Source organism: Typopeltis vanoorti, chromosome 14 (genome assembly GCF_054136105.1).
Source record: "Typopeltis vanoorti isolate ZY-2024b chromosome 14, IOZ_Tvanoo_1.0, whole genome shotgun sequence".
NCBI lineage: Eukaryota > Metazoa > Arthropoda > Arachnida > Uropygi > Thelyphonidae > Typopeltis > Typopeltis vanoorti.
The window spans coordinates 44,755,401-44,776,457 of record NC_143562.1 but is presented as its reverse complement, the minus strand read 5'-3'; the positions used below and the strand labels follow the sequence as shown (position 1 = coordinate 44,776,457).

The 21,057-nt window shown below is 36.5% G+C and overlaps 1 protein-coding gene across 2 annotated transcripts in view; it reads left to right on the top strand.

Annotated features, from left to right (window-relative positions):
* The window catches only part of Syn2 (Syntrophin-like 2), a 348,707-nt gene that overhangs the window by 214,830 nt on the left and 112,820 nt on the right, over positions 1-21,057 (top strand). For both annotated transcript variants that reach the window (XM_090403965.1, XM_090403966.1), the window contains exon 10: positions 12,333-12,371. In XM_090403965.1, coding sequence (XP_090260091.1) covers positions 12,333-12,371 — 39 coding nt within the window. The remainder of the gene's footprint in view (positions 1-12,332; positions 12,372-21,057) is intronic.

The window sequence follows — 21,057 nt, the reverse complement described above, 5'->3', positions numbered from 1 at the left end:
TCTTTGTCTGCTTTTGTGATCATTATGTTCGGGTTCGTTTTTAATGATAACAGGGCTTTGTGTAAGTTGGGAGTAATGTTGGGTTTTATTATTATTTTACTATTTATGATGTTTATTTTCTGGAATATTGTTTCTTTGTTGGGGTCATTTTCTAGTTTTGCTTGGATTTTGATAATGATTTCTTTGTTTGGTATGTATTTTGAGGATACAGCGAAGTTTAATCCTTTGTTCAGGATGGTGATTTCATCGGGTGAGAGGTTGTGATGTGATAGATTGATGATGGAATTGTTTTGTGTATGTTGTGAGGTGGTAATATCCGAAGGGTTGGAAGCTGCACGTTTGTTGTATTGAGTGTCTGTTAGTGCATTCCATTTTTTTTTTTTAGAAGATCGACACTCAAAAAAAAAAAAAAAAAAAAAAAAAAAAAAAACACACATATCAGAAACTACCTCCATATCAACTCATACCATCCATATTCTGTTAAAAAATCAGTCATCCTATCATAATTTATAAATGCTTACAAGTTTTCAACCAGCCATAATTATCTCCACACAGAAATAAAAAAAATAAAAAACTAAGATCTCTAAAAATCGCAGCTATCCGACACAACTAATAAATTACACAAACAGCACAGTAGAAACCCGTCAAAACAACTTAACAACCAAAACAAACTTCACCACACAAAATGTTATCAAACTGCCTTACATCCAGAACACATACAAATACATTTTCAAACATACTGACTATAAACTGGTATTCACCACAAACCAAAAATTGACAATACTTCTAAAGATATATTAGAACACCACAACACAGTCTACAAATTTCCTTGCCAAAAAGGCTGTGATATCACCTACAGTTCTGCGATCAGGTCTTTATGGGCAAGACTACCCTATTCCAGAACATTTAAACACTAAAAAATGCAACATCAAAAAGAAAAATAGAATACAAAGTACAGGGAAAACAGAAATAGCAGTTCACGCCTTTGAACAAAAACATACCCCACAAATCAACAAGGCCATCATAATAGACAGACAAGACAACGAAACAATGCTTAGAATATCGGAAACGATAACAATAGAATGTGACGAGAACTCAATCAACGTCTAACGACCCTACATAATCTCCGAGAGTTGGAAGCTCCATAACATAAAAATTAGTCACAATTCCGATCAATAGGAGATAACTCAAGCACTTCAAAGGCAGAAACACCAAGTTGACATGACATAGTATCCACTTCCTCCATGAGTTCAGTCGATGACACACACACACACGCACACTGTCAAAACGGCTTGCACCCTGTTAACCCTCTCCCTTTTCCCAATAAACCCTTCCCCTTCCTCTAAAAAACAGTTTCTATTTTCAACCCCCCCCCCTCTTTCATCTCTTTCCCACCCTACAAAAAAGCACCCTGCCCACCCTTAAAAATAATATATGTATATATTATATAAAAAAAACCCAGATTTTTCAAAGTAATTCTCCCAAATTGCCCACCCCCCCCACTTTCCTTTTAACACCATAACAGCAGAAGTATGCACATTTCAAAAAGAAGACAGGCAACAGCATCCAAGAAAAGGTATGTGTGAATTTTCTTCTATTATGTTACATATATTTGTCTCTAAAATGCATCTGCAATGCCCTAAGAACTCTGGAGAATAAAGCCAATGACATTAAAGCACTCCTAAACAAAAGCAGGCAAATTGGCCATAAAAATAATAGATTTTTATGAGGAGTAACATGGGAGTTTTCACAGAAATTATTATTATTATTATTACGGGCAACTCCAAGGAGTCCATAGACTCATCAAGGGAGGCCCTAACATCATGTCAAGAACAACTATTCGACATTCACACAGTATCTATCATACCTCACCTTGAACTCATTTATAGTCATGGCACCCACAACAGACTCTGGCAGCTTATTCCACTCATTCACCACTCTCCAAGTAAAAAACCTAGCTCTGACACCCCCCCCCTGCTAACCATGCTCTTGCCCAGCTTCCATGTATGGCCCCCTAGTCCTCCCACCACCAATCCTATTCTCAAAAATATCTTCTGAATTAATCTTATAGAAACCCTTCAGTAATTTGAATGTCTCAATCATATCATCCTTTTCCACCTATCAACCAATTTCTGCAACCCACAAATCGTCAACCTGTTCTCATAAGGTTCATTCCATAGACCTGCTATCATCTTGGTCACTCATCTCTGGATCCTCTCCATCCATAAGAAACCCTGCCGCCCATATCTGGGCACAGTAGCCCAAATGGGGCCTTATCAAAGCTCGATACAGAGGAATAATAACATGTTTGTCTCTGCTTGTTAAAGTATTTTTCAGCAACCAAGTGATTTGATGAGCTGATTTAGCCGCTTTTGCGACGTGCCCTCTAAACTTCAACTCCCTATCCACCAACACCCCCAAATCCCTGGCCTCGTCAATCTCCTGGAGTACAGTTCCACCAATGTGACATACTGCTGCTAATCTTTTCACTCCAAAATACATAACCTTACATTTTGCCACATTAAATTGACATCCATTCTCTTTAACCCAGTCCTCCAAACTATCCAAATCATCCTGCAAAATTTTTATATCCTGTGCACTCACTATTGCTCTACCCAACTTTGCATCATCAGCAAATAAATGAACAGCTCTTCTCAGATCCTTTCCTATATCATTAATGAACAAATTGAAGAGTAGTGGTCCATGAACAGAACCCTGCAGCTCACCACTAGTCACAGGCCATCTTTTGGACTCTACTCCACAATAAACCACTGATATCTCTCCATCAACCACCCTCCTATCCATCTCACCAACCCTATATCCATCCCCATACGCTGCAGTTTACTGATTAGAATTCCATGTGGTATCCTGTCAAAGACCTTAGCAAGGTCCAGCAGAATCACTGTAAACCCATTACCTTTATCCTGTTCAACTGTCACTGTCTTATAAAACGTGAGCAAGTTACTGAGGCATGATCTACCCTTCACAAAACCATGCTGTTCCCCATACAGTATCCCATTTTCATCTATCCTATCCTGTATTTTTCTCTTGACTACTTACTCCAAGACCTTGACAACGATTCCTGATATTATGATCGGTCGGGTAATTTACAACAGCAGTCTTGGAACCTCCTTTATGCAGTGGAACTATTTTCCCGTCTTTTCACCCCCTTTGGACTAACCTTGACCTGAGACTCAAATTAAACAAAATGGTCAAGGGCACTGACAATTCTTTAGTCGCTTCACATACGACACAATCTGGTATACCATCCAAATCCCACAGATGTATTGACATTGATGTTTGTAATAGACTATTCACCTCCACTTCATTCACCACAATTCCCGTATAAGCTGTTGGTTCTTTCATTCCTGCAATGTCACCACCTGGATGATATACTTTTGCAAAGTGCTCGCTATAGTGTAATTCCACTACATCAACTGATTCAGTTACCTCCCTACCATCAGCAGTCTTTAAAATCATTCTGCCATATACATTTTTTCTTTTACTTGCAACATATCGAAAAAACTGTTTGGGATTCTCCTTAGCCTGCATGGCTAATCTTTCATAATCCGCTTTTGCTTTTCTTACCACACTCGTTACCCTTCTGGCCTATGCTCTATACCGTTCATGTGCCTGCTGGTCACTTTCTCCTTAAATTCCCTCCACAGTTGTTTCTTTTTTTTGCAGCTCAAGCATAATGGTGTTATTCATCCATTTAACCCCTACTTGATTTATTGTTCGGACTCTAGGTATACAGTCAGCCGTTGCTTCATGCAAACACTTCTTAACTACCTCCCATGCACTATCGACTTCTAGTCCTTGAAGTTGTACATGCCATGGCACTGAACCAACCAAACTCCTAAGCTTGTCATACTTTCCAGCCTGATAATTCCACATGTACCCTGTCTTAATTGAAAATTCTACACCTTTAGCCACCTCCCAAGTCAAGACCCCTGTGATCATTGTCACCAATTGGTGGCAACATGGTCATATTTGTTACAGCCAGATTATCAGATGCGATTACTAGGTCAAGCACTCTCTGACACCTAGTATTTTCCATTACATGCTGTCGCAGATAGTTATCCCTTAATAGCTACATAAAATCCAATTCCTTCCTCCCATGTGTCCTTCCAATCAATGTTACCATAGTTGAAATCTCCCATAATAATTGTCCTTCTTCTATTTGCTTATGCATACTATCTCCACCGTCTATTCCATCACCTGGTCTATAGCAGAACCCAATTGTATATTTTGTTCTGCTAGCCTCAATCTCACACTAAATAGCCTCAAATGTGCTATTTTCTCTATCCTGCAGTTCAACTTCTATTCTCCTTGGGTGTAGCAGCTATCATCAACAATACTCCTCCCCCCATTTTATTCTCCCTGTGACTCTTGAACACACTATACCCCTCACATTTAGTCCCACTAGTTATATCATCTTCTGTCAGCCATGTTTCACTAATACCAATAACCTGTGGCTTGGAAGTGCCAACCAAGGCCAAAAATTCTTCCTTCTTGTTCCTAATACTTCTGGCATTAGTATACATGAATTGCAGAAGCCCATTTGTCCCATCCCTATTTTGATGCCTTATACTAACTATCCCATTCTGATTTGTTGTCCTTCCTACTCACTTGGGCATATTACACACACACATTCATACACTCAACTGTCTCCATAAAGTCTGCATATCTACTTCCCCTCCCCATAATAACTCTAGTTTCCCCTGATTCTGCACTTCCACTTCATTCAACAACCGTTTCAAGTCTCCGTATACCAGATCCATTCAAATGCAAACCATCCATCTTTGAAAAGTGACATTGTGGAGAATTTGAGAACAGTTGATGATGAGGAGAGACTGACTGACTAAGTAAGCAAAAGGTATGGAGAATTAAGTAAACTTGATGTTAATGATTCTCTGGAACTTTAATATATCACCATGTATTTTGAAGGAATGTGCCATGGAATTGGCATCTGCCTTGACATAATTGTTTAATATGACTGTTGCACTGGGTTAAGTTCCAAAAGAGTTGAAGGAAGGCAAGATGTGCCATTTCATAAGGGAGGTGACAGAACTCAAGCATCAAAGTGTAGGCCTATCTCTGTGTCAGTTGTTGTGGTTACTGTTGGAGAGACTGGGGAGAACCATCATCATCAAATTCCTGATATATACCCTCAAGGGCTGTACAGGATATGATAGTACTACATGAAAAATTTACATCATTACTAACTTCCTATCTACAATTTTCCTCAAAATCAGTCTGTTACCTGTTCTACCATCAGGTCTTATATTTCTGTCTTCTAAGGCACTTTTTACTGTATCAATCCACCTATATCTTGGTCTTCCTCTGGGTCTTTTCCCTGTCAACCTGGCAGAGGACACTTGTTTTGCTAATCTTTCCTTTTCCATTCTGCTTAAGTGACCATGCCACCTGAGATTAGCTCTGCTAATGCATTCCTGGATGCTGACAATATTAAGTTCTTTCCTAATATCCTCATTTTTAATATGATATTGCCATTGATATCATCTGTTCTTGCCCCTAATCTTTCTCACCTTGTCATATGCCTTGTCATATGCCTATTTTCCAGATCGACAAAACTTAAATACAGATCTTTGTTATATTCCCATGATTTCTCAATTTACTGTCATGTTCAGATTTTCACTTTACGACAGTAAAGTGAAAATCTGAACGTGACAGTCTCTATTTGGCTTGAATCCAGCTTGTTCTTCACCAAGCTTCTCTTCCGCAATCCTTCTCAACCGTTTCTCAAGTATACTGGCATGAATCTTACCAGGAACACTCAGTAGGGAAATACCTCTGTAATTCTCACATTCAGTTTTATTTCCCTTTTAATATCTGGGTACTATGAGAGCTCTACTCCAGTCATCTGGAATTCGTCCCTCTGTCTGCACTTTCTGAACTTAGTACAGCCACTGTAAGACTTTTATGCCTCCATACTTGAGCATTTCTGTTCGGATATCACCTACTCCAGTGGCCTTTCCACATTTCAGGCTTTGATGGCTTTTTCTACTTTAAGTATGGATATGTATTCCTGACTGCATACCTGATCAGTGTATTTTACCACTGTGCTGTCATCACTGCTTGTTTAATTTAGCAATTTTTTGAAGTAATTACTCCATACTTCAAGGATAGCTTTTTCTCCTGTTTTCATGTCACCTTTATCATCTCTAATTCCTACTCCTTCCTCCATTTCTGAGCTTCTTCAACAACCTCCAGAATATCCTGCCATCTTCTTGATATTTATTTTCTATGTTCTTACCAAAGTCTTCCCATGACTTTTGTTTAGCCAGTTTTACACAGTGTTTAGCTTTCTTACATTTGTCTCTGTATTCTCTAAGAGCAAAAGCTGATTTATTTGCCATGAACTTTTGATATACTTTCTTCTTTTCCTTCACTGCCTCTTTACTTCTTAATCATAGAGTTCTGATTTTTCTATCCTTGCAGACAACCTCACCACATGCCTTTCTGGCTGAATCAATCAGTGTTTTCTTCAGGGCTTGCCACTGAATCTCCAAAGTTTGGTTCCTGTTCTCAAACTCTTTCATTTGTTCTTGAATAATATTTGTGTATTTTAGTCTACAGTTCACATCTGAGAGCTGCTCAACTTTTATTCGCTTTAAAACTTTCTTACATGTTATTCTTTTCAATATGAAATTCAATTTTATCTTGCTCAAAACTAAATGGTGATCACTTCCAATTTCAAATCCTCTGTACACTGTTGATGTCCTGCACCAGTGGGAAAACACTATCAACAATAACATAGTCAATGAGACTTTTCTTATTCCTTGCCTCTTCTCTCCATGTGAATTTGTGCACATTTTTTTGTTGGAACATTGTGTTAGTAATAACCAGTCCATGTCCTGAGCAGAAATCCAACAGGTATTTGCCATTATTATTAGCTTTGCTCTTTTCTCCAAATTTTCCCAAAATATTTTTGTATGTCTGACAATCATTTGCCACTCTGCTATTTAGATCCCCAACAAGGACCAACTTTTCCTTTTTCATTGTGTTAGTTGATTTCTCTAAAGCATTAAAAAATTCCTCCACTTCTACCTTAGTAAAACTTTCTGTGGGACCATAGGCACAAATAAGTCTCATTGTCCAGTACTCCATTCTGATATTTGCCCACATCACTCTACTTGAGACTGCCTCAATTCAAGAAGATTAGCCTTGTATTTAGGTTGAATACTATGTCTGCTACTCCTTTTCCTTGATTGTCATTGCCTGAATATAACATTTTGTATTTATTGCTCAGAAAGATCTCAGCAGTTTTTGTCTTTTTTGTTTTAGTCACTCTGGTGATGTTGAGTTGGGTTAACTTTTAGGATTTGTTTCAGTAGCTGACTTTTCGCTTTTTGGCTTGGTTCCCTCTCGAAAACAACTGGGGCCTTGTTTAACCTGGCAACGCCACAGCCAGCATGAAATTCTATTATGTTGTACCATCATTTGAAATTTTGGTTTAAGCCAATAAGAATACAATTTGGTTGGCTAAATTCCAAATTGCCAGCCCATCCTCATCTGTTCAGTATCCAGGTAGATACCTAACGAGAAGGTGAGGATCGGACATTAGGTCAGAAGCCCTGGTCAGTTCTACACATTCCATTGCAGGCTATGTGGATCTCCTCTCAGTTATATAGCTTTGACCCTTAAGCACCCCCTGGATCCAGGATCCAGAATTGGGTTGATAATAATGGTATTATCTTTGATGCACAGCATGGATTTACTAAAGGGAGGTCGTGTTTTAGTAATCTGATTATTACAATAAGGTGACATCTTCATTTTACAAAGGAGATGGATACACAATAGAATACTTAAATTTTGCACATGCTTTTGATACATTATCACATAAGTTAGATTTTGCACAAGCTTTTGATAGATTACTGCATGATAAGTTGAACTATAGAACTAGGGGGGGGGGTCTGTTTTAGGGCCATTGCTGTTTAAACTGTATGTTAATGATATTGGAGAAGATTTGGATTGGGGATATTAATTGCTTGCAGTTGATGCAAAGCTGGAACGAACTATGAGGAATAGAGGCAATGTTGTAACCTTACCTTACAAAAAGACTTGAAAAGATTGAGTGAATGGGCTTGGGATGCCAGTTCAGAGTTGTAAAATGTTATTATTATTACACCTACTCCACTACTCCCTGCCTCCTACAGTCAATCCACTAATTACAGCAAATTGCATCATCTACATCAGAGTCATCTACTGCCCACAACCACCACTAGTATTTTCACAGACAAGCATCCATGCCCACAGCAGGATTCGAACCCACAGCCTTTTGGAAGGAGAGCAGATACACTGACCACTCAGCCAACCAGACCAGCAGGTTTTAAAACTTGAGAAATAAAGATGGGATGTAGAATTTATGCTTTGTGTGGATATATTATTGGAGGTGGAGGAAATAAGAGATATAGGGATGATGGTGGATAAGGATCTAAAATTTAGAAGACACATTGCCAAAATTGTGAGAACAACACAACAAATTCTTGGAATGATGCAGAGGACATTGACTTGTAGAAGTAAAGAGATTCTGGTTCCATTGTACAAGGCTCTGATTAGGCCACACATGGACTGCTGTGCATAGATTTGGTTACCTGGTTTTCAAAAGGACAAAGACATGTTGAAAAGGATCCAGAGGCAACTGACTAAGGTAGTTTCTGATCTCTAGAATGTTGAATATGAGGAAAGGTTGAGAAGATGCAATTTACAGACTTTACTGGATAGGATATGATAATGGGGTGATATGATAGAGATGTACAAGTTGATAAGGGATTGTAATAGGATCAATGTTTAGAGGTTTTTCATAAAATGGTGAGAGATCAGGGAAGAACAAGAGGTCATCCCTGGAAGGATGCATAAGGAGGGTGTGAAAAGGGGAGCGAGAAGCTGGTTCTTTGCATGCAGAGTTGTGAATGATTAGAATGCTTTGCCTGAAAGTGTGGTGTCTGCAGAGAATTCAACTGTGAATGTGTTTAAGGCATAGTATGATGAAGCGTGTGTGTGTGTGTGAGTGAGTGAGTGACAGAGAGACCTCCTAGATGAGTCTTTGCTTCCATGGGGTCTTAGGGTAATAATAATAAGTGTACAAGGTTGTACAATGTTAGTTCTGAGAATATGCAAACTGCAGAGTTTAATGGATAAAATACAAAGGAATGATATCAACGAGATATTTAAACTGTTGATAAGTATTTACAGGACTAGGGAGATTTTTAATATGGTCGAAAAAGGGAAGGAATGAGATGCCATCCCTGGAAGTCGCAAAAAGGAGGTGGTGATTATTAGGGTGAGATTTGACTCTTTTTTTTGCATGAATGGTGGACCATGGAATGCATTGCATGTTAGGGTGGTGGACATTCAGTTTGGAGAATGGATTTGAGGGATGTGATAGACAGTATTGTCTAAGAGAGGTCCATCTGTGATGAGTTTTGTGACCTCATGGAGATTCCAAATAATAATTGTAATAATAATAAATCAAATTCATATTTATAATGATAAAAACATTCAAACTGTGTTAGCTTTTGTAAAACTAAAGTAATTATATATATATATATATATATTAGGATGGAAGGGAACATCAAAGTAAACTAGTGTGCAATTGCATACTACTTTGGCAATAAGCAATAAAGCTAGAACATCTTTATCATTATATTGATCTATATTAAAAGGAAAACGGTGAGGAAACAAAACAATGGAAATTATGAGGTCATATATCGATGACAGAGAGACAAAAGAATGGCTGAAACCACAGTAGAGAAGTATAGAGAAGCCACAGACAAGTGGTGGCATGGGTAGGATTGGTTGTAATCCAAGAAATGAATTGCTATGATTTTCTTATGAATGCCAGGAGTACAAGAAATAAGTGAGATGAAATTATTGCATTTATTGAGTTTATATATCTAAAAATAGTTGGAATAAGTGGATCATGGTTGGGTGAGAAAGATATCAGTACTGTCACAAGAGAAAGAAAAGAGCTCTGGAAAAGATAAGTGCTATTTTTGTGTAATAATTGGCAATATTGCTTTAATTTTAGTATAGTATTGTTTATTTTTGATAATTTAGTGTGCATTTTTTTTTTGGCTTTAGGGAATTGGTACTAACTTTATTAATTGAAATTTTGAATCTTATCTTCTTTGAAGAGAATGTGGTAGTACTCATGAGGTCAATCATGTGGTCAAATGCCGTTAATGACATAGAATTTTCAGAAATGGTTTGATGTCATCAGTGTAATGTGTATGTGTTTGTGTAGAGATTGAACAGGAGATGAGAGAAAGTATGGATTTATAGGCAGCACAATATTTTGTTAGACTACGAGTTAACAGATACAAAACAGATTGGAATAATGAAAAATAGCGTAAATGAAAGAAACAGATATAGAATCAAAGCTAGTGAGACTGAGGGAGTGAAAGAATGCATGAATGTAGAAGCAAAAGTAAGGTGATAAGGGAGCAAAAGGAAGTATGAATGATGAAACGGAAATAAATTGCGGAAGAATGAGAGGTAGCGAGACTACTTGGAGTGGCAGAGAGTGAAATTGTTGGAGTGCAAGATTTGATGACACAGTTATTCAAAATGAAAATGAAATGATATTAATGTTTAGTGGAAACAAATGAAAGTGTGCAAAAGAATAGAATGAAAGAAAAAAGTGCAAAAAAGGTGACGAGTGATTCGAGAATAGAGACTCCATCGTTAGAGAATTAGTTAATGAAAGACTCCATAAGATTTCCTATCTAGGAGGGAGAAGGAGTAAGATAATTCATGCTTTGTACATGACGAGGAAAGGAGCAAAAGAATTAGTGGTGATTGTGGGGACAGATGATTTAAATGGTTATTGAGAAGAGTGAAAGATAACGGTATGGCGAGAAAGGTTGTCAGCATGTTGCTGAGGTATGACAATGATGAGTTAAGATGGAGAGCTAGAATCATGAATGGTATGCTAGCAGAGCTGTGTGAGGAGAAGGGAGTACAGTACGCAACTAGAAGGAAAATATGAGTTCCTTTTAGAGAGGATTAAAAAAAAAAAAAAAAAAAAAAAAAGAAGGTTGAAGAAACAAACTCAGAGATTTATAGATTTATCAGAAAGTAAATTTTTTCAAATGGTGTATGATCACCAGAAGATAAAAATCAAGGTCTCTAACTTTTTTTTAAGGATAAACAGTAGCCGAGTTTGGAAAGAGCAAATTCCAGTATTAGTTTTCATCTAGTGTTTTGTTCTTTCATCCTGCATTCATTCCTGTCAACAGATGAAACTGAAGACAGAATATTTTGTATCAAGCAGAAAGTTGTGCTTTCTTTTAAACAGTATTCTTTATGATAGTGTGTGTGTTACAGAAGACAAGAAGAGAACTGTATTCAAACAGAAGAAAAGGGACTGATTTCATTAGTAATTAAGTATTGTTTAGAGAAACTGTAAAGCCAATAATTTATTCTAAGCATTTTCTCTTCATGGATAACTTTCTGAAGTCTACTGAGGTAGAACAAGATTCTTTATTTGGGAAGAATATCGACTTTGAATCGGAGTGACTTGACTCTTATTTGGGAAGTGATTTTATTGGAAGGTCAAAGTTGTTAAATTTTGGACAGGATAAGCAAAAGAATTTGTTTCTTTGCTTTGTTGTCACAATGTGACTGAGAAAGTGTATGTCTTAAGACATTTTTTTAAATGAATTTTATGTAAATAAAATTTGTTTAGTAATTTTAATTAAACAATGTTTCTTTTGTATTACATTTCTGTTCTCTTATTTTATGAGACTAGGCTAAGTGAATGTAATATATATGATTTTGAAAGTTTGGGAAACTGGAATTGTTTTAAAGGATAAATCTATAGAAAAATGAATCAGAAATACTTAAATAATACTCATGGTATCTGTCCTGTTTTTATAGGTGTGGGAAATGCACACACACTTATATTTTCATTCTTCATTTTCACATTTCACTACATGCTAAAATGTAGAAAATCATCTGATGCCTCTAGTTAATTGCAAAACAATCACACCTTAATATTTATTTTCTCTTCTTTATTCCAGTTATATGGTGGTTTGCCATTTTTCTCTTCCATCAAGTAATTAGTTCTGTAAGATAAATAAAATATTAATTGGACAGAACATACAAAACTAAACAGTTAATATGCTAAAAGGGATATGAAAGTAATTGCACTATAAATACCAGCACAATGGAGAAAACAGCCACAATAGCCTTACCCCATAATTAGCTAAATATAGCAAATTTATTATTTTATATATTGTAAAGATATAGAAATCTGAATTATACCTTTATTTATTCTTTGTTTGCTTTTTTTTTTAATTCAGATGAAAAACTTTAATAAATCATTGTCTCCATCTGAACAGGTAAGTGTATGCATGTTTATTGTCGATTATATTTGTTTTGTAATATACTACTCTAAATATCAGATTAAGAAGTAATGATTTCTGCAATTTAAATTTTTGACATATGATATTAATAGTTAGTTAGATGGGTCAAAAAAAAAAGCATCAATCAGAAATTACAAAGAATGTCTTCAACTTCTTATGCACAAATACAGTAATTTACAAAACATGCAGATATCTCTAAATGAGCAATTTCCAGTCAGTTATCTGAATGGAATGCTTTGAGATGCTTTTGTTGGAAGTGAATTACTTGGAAATCCCTCTCCTTTTTCTTTGTGTCTGTTTTCTTTATTCTTTGCTAAAGTGCAAATATTATTATTATTAGAGGCTGCTAGTAAATCAAAGAATTATCAAGGGAAGCTACACATCACTCATATCAGCTTTCACACCTTTTCTTGAATTCAGTGAATATCAAGATTTCGGAACACAAAGACTACATCCGGTTTCACCAGTACAGGCACTCTGGTTTTGCAGACCATGCTCTGGACACCTGCCACAGAATAAATTGGAAGAAAGCCAAAGTAATACACCACAGCAAGTTTGAGTACGAAAGATTATTCATAGAATCTGCCTCACCTCTAAAAAACGTTCCAAACCTCAACAAATTTGGGTGCATGAGACCGCCCCAAATTTGGAAGACTTACATCATGAAAACATCAGCCCAACGGCCAAGACAACCCAATATAGCCCGCTAGGGGGCACCATTAGGACTTTAGGAACAACAATAGTTTTCTTATCTTCTGCCTGATTTGCTTTTTGTAGCGCCTGCATGCACGTGTCATATTTGTATGTTCCCATGAAGATGGCAATGTGACGTTGCCGAAATATAGGAAGTATTTATTAAAGTTTCTTTTAATTAATATTCCAGTATATGTTGTGAATTCCTTAAATAATTTAATAGTTGTCTTGAATTCATTTGCACTACTTGGACTCACCACCTCAGAAGGTAAGCTACTACAATCATTCACTGCTCTATGAGAGAAAATCTAGCTCTCACCCTTCCTTGGCTGCATTCATTCTCATATTCCAAGGCCTTTTCAATTTTCCCTTACCTTCTGAAAAATGAAAAATTCCATATACTGGTATGCCATACAAGTCTTTCTGAAGGTTGTGGATCTTTGTCATATCACCTCACCCATCTTTCTCTTGTCTGACAGTATCTACAGTCCACACTCAATCTAACATCTTAATCTGCATTCCACAATCCTGATAGCATATTTAATACCTTCCTTTGCACAGTAGTATTACAGGGGTAACCATATGAAGGCCTTAAAAAAGGAATTCATTAATCCTTATAAGTCAGTGTTTATTTCAGTGTTGTTATTATCTGATATATGTATTTATTATCCAGGTTGTATTTGCAGTCTTTGCTATATGACCCTTGAACTCCAGCTTCCTGTTTATTAAACCCCAAGATCCATAGCCTGCTCAGTTTCTTCTAGAATGATCACACCAAAGTCCATAACTTTTACTAACATTTAACTGGTATCCATTTTCACTTGCTTATAATTCCGGCTTAATCAAATCATTCTGCAAGCACTGCAAGGGTATGCACTGCTTGTTAGTCTTCACTCCCCCAATTACTCTGTCTAGCTTTGCATCATCAGCAAACAATGGTATATCTCTTCCTCACTTTCTTCCCTGATGTCATTAATGTGTAGATTGAATAACAGTGAACCAAGAACTGATCCCTGAGGTACATCACTGGTTGGCATAATTTTTTTCACTCACACATCCCATATACCACTTTTTTGATATCAGTTAGTCAGTTAACCATTCTTTTATCCATGCTAATAGTTTATAATCCATCCCCATATCCTCCATCTTATGCAACAGCCTTCTGCACCATCTCCTGTCAAAAGCCTTATCAAAGTCGAGTAATATTGTGGTATATCCATTCCATCTAACTCAAATATAACATAAAATGTAAGTTACTCACACAATCCTCCCATAATATGTTGCATGCTATTTTGCAAAGTATAAATTCTCTGTCAACCTATTTCTACATGTAAACTCTCACCAACTTTTTCAGTATCTTCACTGTGGTGCAGAGATATTGATAGGTTGAGAGTTAGATACATCAGCCTTTGAATCATCATTTTGCAGTGGGATTATCTTTCCTGTGATGACTCGAGTAATGCAGCCAAGTCGACAGTATAGCCAGTTCTGCTGACCACTTCTTTAGCATCCATGCTGAAATTCCATGAGCACCTATAGCCAAATTCTTCTTTCTCCAACAGCTATAGTACCTCCTCATACACCCAAGTCACTTCACTTGGGTGTATTCACTTACTGAATGTAGCAGAGAGTTCCACATCACTTACTACATGTTGATAACTCTTACCAAAGTGGTAACTCAGCTAAAAAATCTCTTCTGCATCTACCACTCATGTACCATCCTGCATCCAGTAGTGTTATTCTATCCCAATCATTCTTTCTTTTACTTGCAGCATAATGATAGAAGTTTTTTGGTTGTCCTTAGCATGCAGAGCCAGTTTCTTGTTGTATTCAGACTCAGTTTTCCATACAAGACTTGTAACTTTTCTGTCCTGAACTTTGTAATTTTGATAACTGATGTCATCTTTAGACAAATGGTATTCCATCCATTTATTTTTTTTTTTTCTTCAGAATTGTTTGCTAAATAAGATTGCACATCCATTTCACACTGACCCTATCTATTCTTCAAACTCTAGAGGCTCATTCCAATATTGTACCATTCAAATATTCTTTTAGTGCTTCCCATACACTGTTGATATCCTTTCCATCCAACAACTGATATGGGACTGCGCCTAGTATTATGAATATTATGATCATCAAGTCGATCATAATATTCATGAGTATAATAATACTTCATGAGTGTTATTGAAATTTTGCTAATATCACTAAGTTGAAAAAGATTATTAATATTACTTCACAGAATAACATACTGCTGACAAAAAGGGTATGCACTGTAAACAAAACATTATTTTATATTTTGAAATACATAGAAACAAACGTTTATATAATTAGGCACATTAGAAATAGCACTCCTTTATTCCATTTTTGCAAATAACATAAAATGAATTGTTTTAAATTTCTTGATTTGAAATGAAATGCATAATCCTCTTTTTTTTTTTTTTGAAGGGGGTTTTTACAACTAAAAAAACACTGAACATTAACAGGTTTTTTTTAATAGTTAATTTGAAACTTATTAATTATTTTCTCTCACCCAAAAAAACTGGTGGCTTCTTCATGGTTTATAATTAGCAGGAAAAAAAACGATATAAAAATAGATAAGGGTGGAGTTGTCCAAAAACTTAATAAATCATTACAAAATTCATCCTAAACAAGAAGTCAGTCATGTGGCATGCTGTCATCAGGTAAAAACTGGAGGTGATTGTTGACAAAAATTAAAATCTGAGATGAATTAAGAGATTTAATGAGAGATCTGTGTGAATGGATAAATGTTAGATTATTTTAGGAGTCTGGAGTAAAGGTTTTCTTCTAAATACAGCATGTTGGAAATATCCTAATCTACTATACAGTGTGGTTAGTAGTTGAGGTATGATAGACTAGACCAGATCTTTCTTTTCTTTTGCCTCTCCATGTGAGGCATCTATTCGTGGTGGAAGGGACATCCCAATGATGGTACTGGCCCTTTTCATTTTTATTCTTTTTCTATGCTTTTCTTCCTTTATTCTTTGCTCTACTTCTCTTGAGTTGTCTTTATTACTGTCCTGTCATCCAGACCACCATTACTGAAATCCAGTACCTTATTGCCATGTTTGTTATGTGTTTGGATGTGGTGCAACCCTTGAACATCCAAAAAGGGGAATCCGATGGTAGTCTCACACTACTTTGGCCTCAGCTTCGGCAAGACAGGTGGTTCAGGCTAGCTTGGCTGGGATCACTCAGCTAGTGGGCTTGCCTACAAGGGTCAAGAGTGTTGCAGTGGATCTCCTTCTCCATAGTCCAGGTATGGGGTCTAAGGTAGTATAGTGCCTGGGATAGCCCTGAATTCCACTCTTAAGTGCAAAAACAGTCACTGCTTGTCATAGATTGGGCATCCATGGGTGGCTCCATGGTGAGTGGGGAACTGTGTCACTAAATTCCTCCTGAGAATGAATACTTCTTCATCCTCTGTTTACCGGGGCTCCTCAACAATTCCCAACCAGGTTCACAAACTATATTATCAACAGAAAAACCAAAGGGGGGGAAAAAACATCAGAATCTGCAATGAATATGCCATTGCTCTTAATCTGACAAAACATCTGAATGTCTTCTTCTTCCTAACATGGATTTGAGGCCGGGCGGCTTGTTCTGGTCTCATGCCATCTCTTTCTTGGTCTTGCAATTTTTCTTTTTCCACTTATTTTATGTTTCTATAATATTTTCGGTAGTCTGCTGTTGTCCATTTTATTTAAACGTTCCATTCCATTTTTGTTTATAGTGCCTTATGTAATAATTAATTGGTTTTATATTCAGGGATTGTAAAATTTCTTCATTTGTTTTATCGTCCCACTTGGTATATCCAGCTGAGAAATTTCATTTCATCGAACTGAAATTTCATCATAATGTCAGAAATTTAATTTCTGCTGTTTGAATTTGTTTTTCATCTTTTCTTTTTATGGTCCATGTTTTGCTTCCATATAGTAGCAAAATTTGCTTCCATATAGTAGAATTGGTTTTGACAAGACATTATATAGTCTGATTCTAGTGTATTTTTCTACTAGGGATGGCTTAAGTATATTAATTATTATGCTATTTACTTTGACAAAGTTTGATATTTTAGCATCTATCTCTTTTTCTTCTTTGTATTATAAATCACATCCCAAGTATTTGAAAGTATTTACTTGTTCTAATATTTTATTATCTATCACTATTTTACTTCTTATTGGGTTTTCTCCTTTGAATGCCATTTTTTTTTTTTTTTTTTTATATTGTCATATTATATTATGATAGATGATAGCAGGTCTATGGAATGAACCATATGAGAACAGGTTGAAGATTTGTGGGTTGCAGAAAGTAGTTGATAGGCGGAAAAGGGGAGATATGATTGAGACATTCAAATAAATTGCTAAAAGGATTCTATAGGATTAATTCAGATGATATTTTTGAGATCAGGACTGGTGGTGGGAGAACTAGGGGACACCCATGGAAGCTGGGCAAGAGCGTGGTTAGCAGGGGTGTTAGAGCTGGTTCTTTACTTTTAGAGTGGTAAATGAGTGGAATAAGCTGCCAGAGTCTGTTGTGGGTGCTATGACAGTGAGCGAGTTCAAGGCAAGGTATGATAGATACTGTGAGAATGTTGAACAGCTGTGTGAACATGATGTTTAGGGCCTCCCTCGATGAGTCTAAGGACTCCTGGAGTAGCCCGTGGTAATAATAATAATAATAATATATTGTTTTGAGATATCATTTAATGATCTTTGTAAATCATCTTCTGATGCATTAGCTGTCATCAGGTAAAAACTGGAGGCAATTGTTGACAAAATTAAAATCTGAGATGAATTTAAGAGATTTAATGAGAGATCTGTGTGAATGGATAAATGTTAGATTATTTTTAGGAGTCTGGAGTAAAGGTTTTCTTCTAAATACAGCATGTTGGAAATATCCTAATCTACTATACAGTTGGTTAGTAGTTAAGGTATGGTAGACTAGACCAGCTAATACTATTTGATCATATGCAAATAGTAGTGTATCTGTCTTCATTTGTGGGGTTATTTGTATACCAAATGGGTTATACTGTTTTCAGATTGTTATAATTTTATTTATATATATATTGAAAAGCAGAGGTGAGAGGATACATCCTTGTTGTACTCCTCTTGATATATCTTTCAGTTCTGAGATTTGTTCTAATTTAACTGCTATTTTATTTCCTGTATATATTCCTTCAATGGATTGTAAAAGTTGGTTTGGTTTAGTTTATTTACGTTGGTTAATATTTTAAACAGTTTTTGTCTATTAACTTTGTCAAAGGCTTTTTCATAATCAATGAAGGCCACATGTGTTTCTTTTTGAAATTCTCTTCTCTTTTCTATTAATAATTTCTATTAATTTAAGCGTAAAAATTGGATCTATGCAGGATCGGCCTTTTCAGAAACCATTTTGTTCTTCTAGTAGTTTGTCCTCTGCAACACTTTTTATCTTCTCTTTTAATATTTCTGCATATATTTTATATCCTGTATTTAGCAGACTAATTCCCATATAGTTATGCAATCATCTTTATTTCCTTTTTTTATAGATTGGGATAACCAGTGCTTTTTTCCAAGAGTTAGGAGTTTTTGCAGACATCGAAACCATATTAAAAAATTTCAGAAGTCCATTAAATTTTTTACCTGCATTTTTGTATAGTTCTATATTTATATTGTCTTCTCCTGGTGTTTTTCTATTTTTCATCTTCTTTATTGTATTTTTGCATTTCTAACATTGTGATATTTTCTGTTAGGTCATTCTTTGTTTTTATTATTATTATTATTACCCATGACCCCTATGGAGTCAAAGACTCATCTGGAAGGCCTTTTATCATACACACAGCTCATCATACCATGCTTTAAACACACTCGAATTCTCTGCAGACACCATACTCTCAGGCAAGGCATTCCAATCATTCACAACTCTGCATGAAAAAAAACTTGCTTCTCACTCCCCTACTCACACCCTTTTTATACAGTTTCCAGGGATGATCTCTGGTTCTCTCCTGATCTTCCACCGTTTTCTGTAGAACCTCTCGAACATTGATTCTGTAATAACCCCTTACTGACTTGTAGGTCTCTATCATATCGCCCCTCTTTCTCCTATTCAGTAGACGCTGTAAATTGCATCTTCTCAATCTTTTCTCCTATTCGACATTCCAGAGGTCAGAAACTACCTTAGTCAGTTGCCTCTGGACCCTTTCCAACATCTCTTCGTCCTTTGAAAACCAGGTGACCAAATCTGCACACAGTAATCCATGTGTGGCCTAATCAAAGTCTTATACAATGGAACAAGAATCTCCCTACTTCTGCAAGTCAGTGGCCTCCGCATCATTTCCAGAAGCCTTTGTGTTGTCTTCACAATTTTGGCTATGTGTCCCCTAAATTTCATATCCTTATCCACCATCACCCCCAGATCTCTTATTTCCTCCACCTCCGACAATATATCCTCACCAAGCATCAATTCCATATCCCATCTTTGATTCCCAAATTTTAAAACCTTACATTTTGCAACATTGAACTCACATTCCCATGCCCAATCACGCAATTTATTCGAGTCTTCTTGTAAGGCCAGAACATCTTCTTTACTCTTCATGGGTCGTCGCAACTTTGCATCATCTACAAACAACTGAATATCTTCATCCAAATCTTCAACAATATCATTGATATACAAGTTAAACAGTAATAGCTAAAACAAACCCCTGAGCCACACCACTAGTGACTTTCCTTTTCCTGGATATCGCTCTCCCATACACAACTTGTTGATACCTATCAGATAGCCAATCTCCAATCCAATGCACTGATCTAATATCCAACCTCATCCGCTCTAGTTTGACTATCAACTTATCATGCGGTAATCTATCTAAAGCCTTTGTGAAATCTAAGTGTGTTACTCTCTATCCTTCTCATCTGTCCAAGGAAGCAGTCACCTTATTGTAATAAGTAAGTAGATTACTAAAATGACCTCCCTTTAGCAAATCCATGCTGCCCATCAAAGATAATACCATTGTTGTCAACCCAATTCTGGATCCTAGTTCTCACAAGTTTCTCCAACAATTTAACCGCAACATCTGACACACAGATAAGCCTATAGTTTGATGCTTGAGTTCTGTCACCTCCTTTATGAAGTGGCACAATCTTGCCCTCCTTCCATTCCTTAGGAACTTGACCCAGTGCAAGACTCGTATTAAAAAAAATATGTCAAGGCCGGCGTCAACTCCCTGACACATTCCTTCAGAATATGTGGTGATATATTATTATTATTATTATTATTATTATTATTATTATTATTATTACGGGTATCTCCATGGAGTCAGTAGACTCATCGCGGGAGACCCAAACTAGCAAAACAATATCTGTCATATCTCTTCTTGAATTCATTTACAGACAAAGAGCTCACAACTAAGTCAGGCAATGAATTCCACTCATTCACCACCCTCCAGGCAAAAAACCTTGTTCTGACACCTTTGTTAACCACACTCTTCTTTAATTTCCAGAGATGGCCTCTTGTTCTTCCATCACTATCACACAGCTGAAACATTTCCCCTGCATCAATCCTATAAAAACCTTTTAGTAATTTGAATGTTTCTATCATATCCCCTCTTCTTCGCCTATCAACCAATCTCTGCAATCCACAAGCTCTCAATCTATCAATGTAGGGAGCATTTTTTATATCACTCACCAACTTGGTCACTCTTCTCTGAACCCTCTCCACAGCCTCCTCATCTCCAAGGAATCCAGGTGACCAGACCTGAGCACAGTAATCCAAATGTGGAAGTATCAATGCTTTATAAAGGGGAATAATAACCTCTTTATCTCTGGATGTCAGTGTGTTCCTCAACAACCAAGTAATCCTATGTGCAATCTTGGACACCTTAGCAATGTGTCCTCTGAACTTCATCTCCCTATCTACCAATACCCCTAAGTCCCTAGCCTCATCAATCTCTTGGAGTACCTTTCCATCGATGTAGTAC